The sequence below is a fragment of the Zingiber officinale genome, chromosome 2B (assembly GCF_018446385.1).
Source record: "Zingiber officinale cultivar Zhangliang chromosome 2B, Zo_v1.1, whole genome shotgun sequence".
In the NCBI taxonomy this organism is placed as follows: Eukaryota; Viridiplantae; Streptophyta; class Magnoliopsida; order Zingiberales; family Zingiberaceae; genus Zingiber; species Zingiber officinale.
In genome coordinates this window covers 24,206,989-24,219,528 of record NC_055989.1, presented here as the reverse complement: position 1 = coordinate 24,219,528, position 12,540 = coordinate 24,206,989, and the positions used below count along the sequence as shown (strand labels likewise).

Sequence of the window (12,540 nt, the reverse complement as noted above, 5' to 3'; positions counted from 1 at the left end):
TAAACAATCAAATCCTCAGGTTAAGCTTTCAACTAGTAAACTAAATTACAGCAATAATTAATCTCAAGAGTTCAACTACGGTAATGTTTAACAAAGACAATACTTAAGAGCTTAAGTTTAATATCCAACATACAAGCAAGTTAACCATCACAAGATTAATTGTATTGAACAAGAAATTGCCAAACTAAGTAACCTAACCTACAAACAAACAGCAAAAGTATCAGATCTAAATCAATTCTAATAGATTAGTAAGGTCAGGATTTTAAAGCATGAAATCGAAATCAGAAATACAAGACTCAAACAAAAATGAGATCACAATGTAAAGAATCACATCTGAAGATCTGAACAGATTCAAGACAATTCAAAGATAAAAACAAAGAAATCTAAACCCTACTCATTACACATCCCAAAACCGAAACCAAGCTTTATTCACCCTGCTGTGAAACAGAGGTGCATCGGAAACCTCCCCTCAACACCCAACGAACAATGTACAGGCTCCAACTATTACCAGGTGACGCTCACAGCTCTTGGAAACCTCCCCTTAAGCTCACACCCGACTGGTAATCTCATCAGCCGAGGAACAAAGTTTAGATTCTGAAATTTGCGAAACTAATTCGGGTGATCAAATCTACTTAGCTTCGCTGCAGAATGGAGATCGGAAATCGTTCAGAAACTCCGAGAAACCTCCCTCAAAGCTCTGGTGGATGTGAAGATCGATGTTCAAGAAGAACTCCCTCAAACAGAATCGCGGGAATGAGCAGAACCCAAGACGCGGCTGAGAAACCTCCCTCTGCCACTCTTTGATCTCGGAAGGTGAACACCGAAGCTTGGAGATCGCCGTCGGTGAAGAATGATGCTCTCGGATCTGGACTTGAGGAACGGGAACTCGACGTCGCGGAAGAAGGAAGAAGAAACACTGTAGCAGAAATCGCGAGATCGCCGAGCCCAAGCAACACTGTAGCTTCTCGCGGAATTTAAACCTCTCCTCAGATCTGATCGGACTGTCCAGATTGTTTCTGGGCTTGATCAACGGCTGGATGAACTCAGATCTGGATCAAAACCCTTGGATCTTCATCTACGACTGTGATGTGCTTCCTCGTAACTTGGATGGACCAGATCCTAGACGGATGACTTAGATCTCTCTGATCTTCAATGGATGGTCCAAAATACTCCAAGGTTTGATCGACTTAATTAGCCCTTGATTTGAGCCCAAATGTAGCCTGATCTGATCGGGTCCATGACCCTTTTGATGCCTACAAAATAATAAACAAATATTAGCATCAAATACCATGATAATAGGCTAATTTGCAATTAAATCCAAGATAGAATGAAATTATGAAATGTAGAGTAAATATGACTTTAAGCTATGAAAATATCATTAAAAACATGCATTATGAATCAAGATAATATAGCCAAAATCATAGTTATCAACAGTCGTGCTCTGCTCTCTGTCTGGAATGGCCACACGGCCATGCAGGGTTGCACGACCGTGCTCTGCTTTGCTCCGATGCATCGACAATCGTCCTTTTCGCTCCAAAAGTTATCCCTATCAACATAAAACCAAACAAAGAGCAGATTTCCGATAAAATAGTAATAAATACTGAATAAACGATAAGAGAGATGATCGTGCAAAGAATATATACAAATAAAACAAGTGAATGTACGTTAAAACATGCATAAACGATCATAATATCTACGCACATCAAATGTCGGCGCCTAAATCGACAACAAAGGATGTCGGTGCCGAAATCGACAGCAAAGGATGTCGGCGCCGAAATCAGCAGCAAAGGACGTCGATGCAAAAATCAGCAGTAAAGAACATCAACGCCAAAATCGGTGATGGGAATCATCATGTGCATTGCTGGCGACGTGAGGAGCTTCTGTCGACACCAAAAAGAAATTCGACAGTAAAAGAGAGAAAATAGAGGGAAAAAAATTATTGATGAAAAAGATGTGGGGGAGAAAAGTAAAACGAAATAGAGAAATAGTGAGTAAAGACGACAGACAATATAATGAGGAAAAAAACACGAAGGATCATGACTATGATACCATGTTGAAAAATAATAGATAGAGGAAAAAAATAACATAAAGCTTTTTTATCATCTTATTACTAAAGTCAATAGACTTATTTATACAAGTTGTTTAAAATAATAATGGAAAGATTAAATAAGATATACAATCGTAATAATTATAGATATATAGTAATATAATAGACTTAGAAATATTATTTTTCCTATTTGATTTATGTTAATTTTGATTATGATATCAAATATAATAAATCTCAATTGATTAAAATCAATTAGAGGTTATTTTTATTAATGTCATTAATCTATTCGCAAGAGATATATTATCATATTATTTCTAAATTGTAAAATTTATGCTAGATTAATTAATCAATTTTTATCATATTGATATATAATCCAAAGTATTTACTTAATAAATTAACAACCCATAGATCGACACGTGAAGAGTGAGGCCAACGACAGTTGTCTTAGTTAATTTGCTTCTTTGGCTGTAGTCATCTGAAAGTGGCCTTAATTTACTGGAGCTATCCTTTTGATGCACCGGCCCTATCGATTTTTTTATTTTGCTTAATTAGGGGCATCAGACAGCTGAGCTCGTACATGGCATGGAGGGTTTTGATTCTTTTAATACGTCATTCTTCAAGAGCCAAGAGGAGATCATAGGAGGAAGGAAGACGAAGAAGATTATGATGATGATGTAACACATATATGGCGTGGCTTCAGCAACAGTACTGACCTGATCAGTGTAAAGGGATATAAGAATCTACATCATGCATGCCGGTGCATATGCTCTTATAGAGATGAGTGCCATATCGCTATGGTGATCGATGACCAGATCATGGCCATATGCAGTACTCAACGTAAAGCTTCAGCTACACAGTGCTGCTGCCTGTGCTGCACTAGTAGCAGGACCACGGAACATATTGGCAGGTATGCTATAGCAGTTTATATATATATATATATATATTTTTGTACGTACAGGCTCTTTAAATTGGCTGTGGGCATGTCGCAGCTTGAATCCAGGCCAATTGTTGTCTCATCCTGGGACAGTGTATTTGGAGAGCAAGCTTGTCCATATTGAGATCGATCGATAGATAATTAATGTATTCTCGGATATAGTTCAATCACTCACTGTTTCTCGTTCATCGGCAGCATGATTATAGATCTTCACTGCAGAAGCAGCTGCTGAAAGTATGTGTGGGTAGTCAATGGTTTGAACTTCCAACAGTGTATATGGTAATAATAAGCTAGCTTATTGTACATACATCAGTACATCAGGGAAGCTTTTTCAGTATTATTACAATTTAGTTAGTACTTGTTTGATGAACAAGGAAACAATGTTTTAATAAGATACACTAATAATGATCGATATAAAGAAGTGAATCTTGCTAGAGATAATTACGAGAGGAAAGAAATTAGAGAAAACACTTGAAAATTATTGAATTGCACTCTTTTGGGTCATGATTTTACCTCTCTTTTCAATGTTGATTTCTTTCTTTCTTTCTTTCTTAATGATTAGTTTTACTAATTTTTTTCTAAGATGGTCCCCTATATATATATATATATATATATAATGTGAATTGATTCATTTTTCTTAAGAACAAAAATGATGATTTGTACATGAATCAAAGATGAAGATGATGACTTTATGAGGATTAATTTTATATTAGATCTAAAGGAGGATAGATTCAAATTCATTTTCCTCAATACTTTTATGTGCCATAGTGAGACAATTATATGGGAATCTCATAAAATTTATGAGTAACATTATCACCGATGGAGTCTAAGGGTGGGTACAACATAAACAACAAGGTCACAAATGATTAATGGCGGCATGTTATGTATTAACTACATAAATGAAAAAAAAATCTAAAAAAATAAAGAAAATAACACCGAATAGAATAGTGATTATCTTGTATGTTAACGAGAGGGGAGATTGCAGGAGAAACTCAAGAAGAGAAAATGCCAAAGCATGGGAAACTTGTTGGATTTATTAGAAAAGAAAACTTTGTTAAAATAAAAGATGGATGAATCCTCATACAAATAGACAAGTATTTATATATATTTTAGACCCTAAGATAAAGAAAAGAAAAAAAAAAGAAATCTCAATATATGAACCTCAATTCCAAGCTTGTTAAGAAAGAAAATAGATTTTTCAAGAAAAAGAAATCTCCTGATAGAAATTAAAATTAATAAAACAAAACACTTTTATAAACTAATTATGACCCATAATTATCAAGAATACCAAAAATACACTAAATACTATAAAAATTAAAATTATTAAAAATAGTAATAAAATCTTCAAAGTCTCGCTTGAGGGCCTAAACGGTAGAATTTGGGCCCGAAAATTAGTAGTTACAGGTTTCCCCATAATAAAGGTTGATTTTTAAATTCTGCACACATGAACACCAACAGAGCCTGATTCTAAGTCCCGAGTTCAAAGTTATAACTGTTTAAAGTTCAGGAAATCATGTTGGATTGGAATTGCATCAGAAAAGTTTTATTGGAGGAGATTATTCTATGTCATTTGGTTTGATTTGTTTATGATTATTTTCTTCTTCTATAGAAATTGTTTATTACTTACAACGACATAACATCATATATGTATTTTCCATTGTTGTCATGTACATCATCTCTACAAAAAGGAGTACTCATCTATTATAATCAACATGCATTGAAGAATATATATATATATATATATATATATATAACAACTCCTTTGCAATGCTAACATAGTATTAGAACAATTCATTGACAAGATTCTTAGTAAGATCATGACCTCTCCTTCCCTTTCAACATTGCTTTTTCTTCCATTCTCCTGCCTCTACTGAACCTTTTTTTTGTCAATAACCCATCGACTTTATTGGTGTTGTATTGCCACTCTGCCTTTGTCTCCGACTACCATTATTGTTTCAAATGATCACCACTCTGGCCTATGCCACCTAATTGATGTTGGATAATTGTTGCCCTTGCCCCATTTATAAAGATCACCATAGTTGAAACCACCACCACGTCACAGCCAAAATCAATTGTGTCATCCTAAATTTTGTGCATATCATCAAGGGCAAGTGTATTAATTGTCCGATTAGACTTCGGTAATTTATAAATCTCATTCTTGCTCAATTCAAACTAAAGATACTTCTACTACTATATCCTATTTAAGGGGAGGTGTTAGAGAAAGGAGATTTTTCTTAATCTCAAACTTGGTTTAGTTTGATTTACCTATGGTTATTTCCCTATCTACTACATTATATATGAAAGAGATTTCATCTATTGTAATCAAGACATATTAAATACAATAATTCCTCTTAAATTGCTCAATTTCCAGCAAAAATACAAACAATTGATTGCAATCTCATCACTATAAAATCTTTTAGACATATTTGCTCCTATATATCAATAAACATTCCCAGTATCATTCATGCTTTCTTCAATTTTCCATGAATTTAATCTCCATTAGTTAATTAATTTGTTGAACAAGGGCAAACTATATCACTTTTTCACCACCTACAAACAATCAACTAAAAGAAATTGTGCACAAATGGTAGTGTGTGTCATGTGTGAGAAGAATATTGGTAATATAGATGCAAAAAAGATAAGAGGAGATAAATAAGAAAAAAGAGAGAGCTAGGGTTGTATATGATGGCAAAAAGTGAATATGTTCACTTCCAGCGTCCCCGCCAATCCGTCTCAAGGCAAATACAGAGGAGATAAATCACGAGCGGCTACTAACCGTTGGAGGTAAGCTAGGGTTGTATATATGACTAGGAGGAGAGGATACATACCTCATCACATCACTTTGTGATCTATCTACACCCACATAGATACCAAATCTAGAAGATTGCAACTCAAGCATCTACACTAGTCTCTTGGTAATGCATAAAGTACTCTAGTATTTTACATGATTTATTACATAACAATTTTACGTGATCAATCAACAAGACACAAAACTTATTTTACTAAGTAGGCACTATTTAGTCTGGATTCTGATTAGACACTCATACTTTCTTTAAAAACAATTAATATTAAGTATATCATATAGTAGTGTGTGTGACAACCAAGAATTAATGCAACAACTGCCTGTCAATAACCAGTTCTGTGATAACCGACAGCAGCTGTACTGATCAGATTTAGCATATTCCATCATACCGATGCATGTACTTAAAACTACATTCTACAGGAAATTATATATCAATGGAAAGTCTGAGATTAATTATTAAAGTTCAATTCATCTCTAGGCATTAATCTCTTTTCCCCTTCTTGCCATTGTATATGACACCTGGACACATGAACAAGCTAAGTGATATAATAATATATATGAAACATGTTGTTTCCAAGAGTTGTGTTTCAGTATTTGACAACTGAGTAGAAACAATGGCTATGCACGATGTTTGTCCATGGAGGTAATTCATGTTCACTTTATGATTATGATTATGATTTACAAAGCTGATAAAACCTTATTATATTTCTTATGTATTTATTAATCTCATGTACGTAGGCTTACAAATAGATCTTTCAGCATATTTAATTGGAACTTGAATTTAATTTAGATACAAACATGATCAAATCTTAAGTATGCTGGGAAAAATAAATTAAAAAGAAGAGAATTTAAGAACCTCTCCGAGCTTTCTCCAGTTCCAGTTTCCAGGGATCTGTCTTTGTCAGTAGTGAAGAATCGAGATCCAGTGAGGACGATGAGCCCTGGGAAGATATGAAGTCGCTAGAGCCTCCGGCGTCCGTCTGGCTGGCTAGGAGGTTTACCCCAAAAAGCCACACGCCCTTGTCTCTCGCCTGCCGCTGGTTGTTATCCGGCCGAGGATCGACCTGAACTGGCCGCAGCGCGGCGGGAGGGTGAAAGAAAACTACCTGTTGCTGAACGTTAGCGGACGGGGAGGAGGAGGCAGCGGCGGCGTTGGACCTTACCAGAGGCAGCGGCGGCATGAAGAAGTGGCAGAAGGAAATTCCACGAAGAGGGCGGCTCTCCGGCCTCCGCTTCCAGTCTATATAAAGCCGGTCCCGACTGGGTTCCCCGACTCCGCGGCCGAAGGCGATGGCATCCCCCGCGTCGAGGCGCTTCTCCTTCACGAACCGGCTCCACCCCTTGGTCATCACGTAGCTCTGGCTGCTGCCCCAGTAGCAGTACCGGAAGCACCACGACTGGCCGTTGCGGTCCTCGAAGGCGAGCATCACCCCGCTCGGGTTCCGGCCGCCAGCGCCGCCGCCCAACGGGAAGTACTTCTCGGCGTGCTGCTTGGGGATCACCAGCCGGTTGAGCTTCCCGACGTCGCTCGGCGTCACCACCTTATCAAACATCGCCTCCTTGTCCACGCCCCAAAAGTAATCACCTTCCTTCCACTTGAACGGAGCCGAAGAACAAGAAGAAGTAGAAGAAGAAGAAGAATAGGAGGGAGCATACCTCCACACCTCTCCCCGCTCAGTAGTTACAGAAAACGCACTTCTTCCATCTCCCAGCTCCATCTCAAGAATCAAAACCTAGCTAAGAATCAAGCTAGCTACCACAAGGAATGAATGAAGAGGGGAAGGAAGGTTGTAGCCATTGACCAATGATGGAGATCGATTTTGTTGGCAGAAGATTAACCACGTTAATTAAGTGGGTAGGGTATTTTAGCTTCTTCCAGTCCGTGCTGGTATTGTTAATTAAGTGCCCCCACGGGCGGGATCAACCGGTTATGACATGGTATTCTTGCAACATGGGTCGGGAGGTCGAAGGTCTGCGGCAGCAATTGCGATAACATCAATATCTGTCCGTGCTAAACACCTTCGACCGCCATGTCATCGCCGGGCCCGTATTCACCGTGATTTACTCCCTCTCATACTCGTGGGGCAGGGGTGCGGGGGCCGCTGGGCGGCGGGACCCGCCTTTTTGCAACATGGTATTGTTAATTAAGTAATATTGGAAGCATGTACAGGGCAGAAAACTGTAAAACAAGCACAGTAGGAGTACTAGCTTTGTAAAGGGTCATCGATCGATCTCGTGCTGTCTCTTTCAGCAATGGCCAATGGGGGTCCATCTGGCAGGAGAAGGCTAGCTTGTGATGATCAGGAGGTAGAACGTACCTTAGTCTAATTTTGATGAAGAGGAAACATCAAAGCATTGAAATATATATACATATATCACTAGCCAGCTAGGGATATATATTAATTAAATCTTGTGTGTGAGAGATCCATAAGGGTAAGTTAATTAGTGCTGGTACAACATTTGATCGAGAGTGGAGTTTAGGTTTGGTAATATTGAGATAATAATTAATAGAAGGTTTAGTACAACTGTTGGTCGATAGAACAATTTAGGGTTGGTTGTATATAATGATAGATATGCCTATCCATAATGAACTCATTTAATTAGAATGTTATATATAGGGTATTTCTATGTACTGACGGACATACCGACGGAAACTAGATTCCATCCGAAATACTTTGATACCATTACAAAGACATCCTTGATGAGGATACCGTTAAAGTAATATATGTAGAAATAATTTTGTGCCAAATTATTACAATTGGTACTGTCACAAAGGGCCTTATTTATTTAAATCAATTGGGTCTTCTGGTGGTTCGTCATCTACCATAACTTTTACTATGCCTGAATCATCAGCTAATGATATTGCAATGCAATCAATGGTTCACGATGCAATGAATGTTGCAGTTGATTATTCCAATATATATGAAACATCAACACTTGAATACCAGGAACTATATAAAATGTTAAGGGCTAGTGAAAGAGAAGTGTGAGAAGACATTCCCTCTGGTCATTCCTAACTATCAGCTACTTCAAGGTTATTGAATATGAAAGCATAACATCATTTCTCATAAAGATGTTATGATAACATATGTTAATTAATGTCAGAATTACTTCCTGTTGATAACATAATGATTAATAATTTTTACAATATAAATAAATTGGTTAGAGGTTTAGATTTACCTGTAAAGAAGGTTGATTGTTATATAAACAACTACATAATATTTTAGAATAAAGACAATGATGTAAGTGGATACAAAATTAGTACACTGATGTGTGTCCGTAAGTATATGAGTGCCATCAAGTAATAAAAATATCGATCCTGCAGGGACTATTGAATAAATACTAATTAACTTTATACAGTGAGTTATCTAGACAATCGAATGTTGGCTTACTAACACTTAAAGGAGAAAGAGAAGTGGAGAGAGAGAGAGAATAAGTGTAGGTGAGTAAAGGATGATAGATTCTAGGATTTTGGTTTCATTATGATGCTAGTTAATATTTCTATGCATTATTCATCTCCTTACCTCCATCCTTATACACATGTAGAAAGTTAGATTCATTATCGGCTCTTCCCCATGGAGGTCAAGCTAGAATGTTATCTTGATCCATATCCTATGCTACTAAATGGTAATGATTTTTGTGAAGTTCGGTAATGGGATACACCTGTCACTAGTGCCCCTTGATCATAAATCACAAGAACACACTAACACTCAATAATATAGAGATAACAATTATGTCCAATTTCTTACTTTCTTGTAGAGAATTATCCTCCCTTTCAATGCATTGCCCTAGATGTCTGGAAATGAGATATCCTTGTAACTAAGGCCCTTAGATCATATGATCTAGGGTATTCCCCCTATGGGGTAAATAATCAATACATATCTATATATTTACACCATTCACATATTTCATCAAACACATAGAAGAACAACATATATAGAACATAACATAAACACTTCATTGAATAATAAAATATCTAAATACATAGTACATACATCACATCACATCATAGTTACTTTCTACATCCTAAAATTAGAGAATCTACTCTATTACAAGGGATTACAATCCAAAGATGAAAAAAGAAGTAAACCATAACTCAATACATGGAGATAAAGAGAAGAGATGCTTATCTTTGAAGCATAGCATCCTTGGAAGCACTTTCTTTCTCCAGAGATGGACGAATCTTGAAGAATAAGAGCTTTAGAGATTCCCTCTAAGGGTAGAACCCTTATACAAGGAGAGGGACAAAGTCCCAAACCCAAGATGAGTGAAAGAATGAGCTTCTTGACCCTTTTATACCTTCTCCAAACGACCCAGGAAACTAAAATTATAGGGGTCCGGTAAACCGGATCTCACCCATTAAACATGGTTTCCTCATAATTCACCCTGAATCAAAGTTGTAGCCCTTGAAATTATATACAATCTGATATTTGGATTGAGTCCTGGATCTAACTGAGCTGAAAGATATTGTGGTTCAAAGTTTGGTCTACAGTCTAGTTGGAGGTCCCGATAAAGCCGCGGTTGGGAGGCACAACCGTACCTTTTAGAATGGATAGACTCTACTTTATCTCTATTAAACCTCAAAAAAAAGTTGTAGATCTTGAAGTTACCTACATTTTGGTATAAAGAATAGCCCATAACTTCAATTGAGCGTAAAGTTATGGTCGTTTTATGATTGGTCTGCAATTTGCCCAGAATTCAGCATGACTCTATTTTTGCGTGGCATGGTCTCGACTTCTTTGCCTCATAACCATGTGGAATCCAGACGGTCGTGGTCTTCCTCTTCTCTGGATAAAATTCACGGCCATGTAAAATCACATGGTCAGGGTCTTCCTCGGCTCTGTAAGAATGTCACGATCGTGCCATTTGGCATGACCACTCCTTGCTTCGCCTTTGGAAATTTGGCATGATCATGCCATTTGGCATGGTCAGAGCCTGCTTTACTTGGGGATGGCCACACAGTTGTGTGAAAGCACACGACCTTAGCTTGATTTCATCCAAAGTTGCTCTCGTGTGCATTTTTACCCCATTTTCACTTCCAAATAGATTCTTGTCAATAAGAAAATATACAAAGAGCAGATCTCCGACAAAGAAGTGGAAATATGATATTAAAATGAAATACAGTACAATAAATATAGATTATGCTCATGAAATACAAGCAGACGTGTGACAAAATATGAATAAAAGTATATATAATTTACGCGCATCACATCCCCAAACTAAAACCTTTGCATGTCCTCAAGCAAAAATTGCATCTAAACTTATGTGGTTAAATAGTGCATCTTTAGTAAGTTAATCTAATCCTATCAAATAATTTCATTGGTGAGCAGAATACAAAAGTTGTTTGAGTATGACATAAGTAATAGTTCTTCGTGCTTAGTGCAATAATGCCTAAATTTATCAAGTATCAATCCCTAATCCTAGTCAAGTTGTCATAAAATTGTGTTCCTTATGCTTCTAGTGATAGCCACTTACTTGCCACACACATTGTTCATATTTCTAAAACTATACAAGGTCTTAAAGAACTATTTAGAATTAAAAGAAAACATAATATTTATTTCCCCAGTAACCTAACTCGATCTCAAAGAGGTAAATTGTTAGTTTCCACTTACGACAACTATTTTTTTATTCCTTATTCATATGATTTTGTTTTCTTTTTTTTTGGTGCTTTAAAAATGTAGCACTAACATATATGCAAATACAAATGTAAATGCAAGGATTTTGATTTTTCCAAGTGAGTTTCTATGATCCAAAATCATCTAGTAACCAAAATGTAATTAAGAGGTCACCTTAGAAACACAAGTACTAGTCCAGTTCTATGAGTCATGACTATTTTCAGAGTTATCTACCATCAAAACTTGTCAAAGTGTATAGAGATCCTAAATCAAGGCTAATACTTAAACTCTTACAGTAAAATCATTTCCCATTTCATGCTATCATACTTAGAAAAAGATAGATCACTAAACATACTATCATCATAAGTAACCAATAAATCATATGAAATCTAGAATAAGCATGCTAGTATTTTGTATTAAGCAAAAAGCAATCATGACATGATAAATGATGCAACTATAAAAAATTTATTATCCAAAAAGAAATGTGCAAAACTATTGAATATGATAAAAATTAAACTAAACCCAATACATCCCCCTAGAATTAAACTTTTCATTATCCCAATGAAAACTAGAAATATAATATGGAGGAGATTTTGAAGTTAGAGAAGTTACCAAGTGACGAGATCCAAATGGCCGAGACATTCATGTTCTGAAGATACTTCTCTATCTGTGATTTGCAGTCCTCCACAACTTTGAATTATATAAAAAGAAACTAGACAAGGAAAACTAAGTAGAGGGATTAGGGTTATTATGAAAAAAGAAAAGTAAACTAAAAAGAAAATAGAACTTAAATAAAAATAAGAAAGAAGAAGAACTTGGGTTACCTCCCAAAAAGTGCTTATTTTAAGCCGTTAGCTCGACCCCTTATTAGGCTCATCAAAATCACGATCTTGTCGGAGTGAGAAACTTTCAGAATTTTCTTCCAATGACTCATATTATTATGAAGAGAGTTATCATTATAAGAGCAATGTAGTGTATCACCGCTCTCTTCATCTTCGTCCCCTTACGAGTTCTTTCCGAAGGGCAGAGACAGGTATGAGCTTCCAAATTCCGACCTCATGAAAACCTACACACCCATAGAAAAAGCATACCTCCCACATACATGTTAGATAAGTAAGAACTAGAACCATATCAAGTTTAG

General features: G+C 36.5%; 1 protein-coding gene across 4 annotated transcripts; it reads right to left on the bottom strand.

Moving 5' to 3' along the window:
- Positions 1 to 1,306: 1,306 nt before the first annotated feature.
- LOC122045497 (B3 domain-containing protein Os03g0120900-like) lies at positions 1,307 to 7,619 on the bottom strand. Of its 4 annotated transcripts, XR_006129998.1 has the most exons (3): positions 6,641 to 7,619; positions 1,702 to 1,880; positions 1,308 to 1,546 (listed from the first exon to the last, which is right to left on the bottom strand). XR_006129998.1 is itself a non-coding variant. In XM_042605739.1 (2 exons), the coding sequence occupies exons 1-2, from the start codon at positions 7,500 to 7,502 to the stop codon at positions 1,822 to 1,824; spliced, it is 921 nt and encodes a 306-aa protein (XP_042461673.1). In that variant the 5' UTR covers positions 7,503 to 7,619; the 3' UTR covers positions 1,307 to 1,821. The 4 variants fall into 4 exon arrangements, 3 of the variants coding, with proteins under 3 accessions (XP_042461673.1, XP_042461672.1, XP_042461674.1); XM_042605739.1 differs by having other exon boundaries at positions 1,307 to 1,880; XM_042605738.1 differs by lacking the exons at positions 1,308 to 1,546; positions 1,702 to 1,880 and adding an exon at positions 3,009 to 3,206.
- Positions 7,620 to 12,540: the final 4,921 nt, after the last annotated feature.

Bases quoted from the DNA above. Each gene is read 5' to 3' on its own strand.
- LOC122045497 (XM_042605738.1), bottom strand. From the start codon at position 7,502: ATGGAGCTGGGAGATGGAAGAAGTGCGTTTTCTGTAACTACTGAGCGG. The intron at 3,207-6,640 runs GTTCTTAAATTC...TACTTTCAGCAG, and splicing joins ACTGGAGAAAGCTCGGAGAG to CTGCTTCTGCAGTGAAGATC.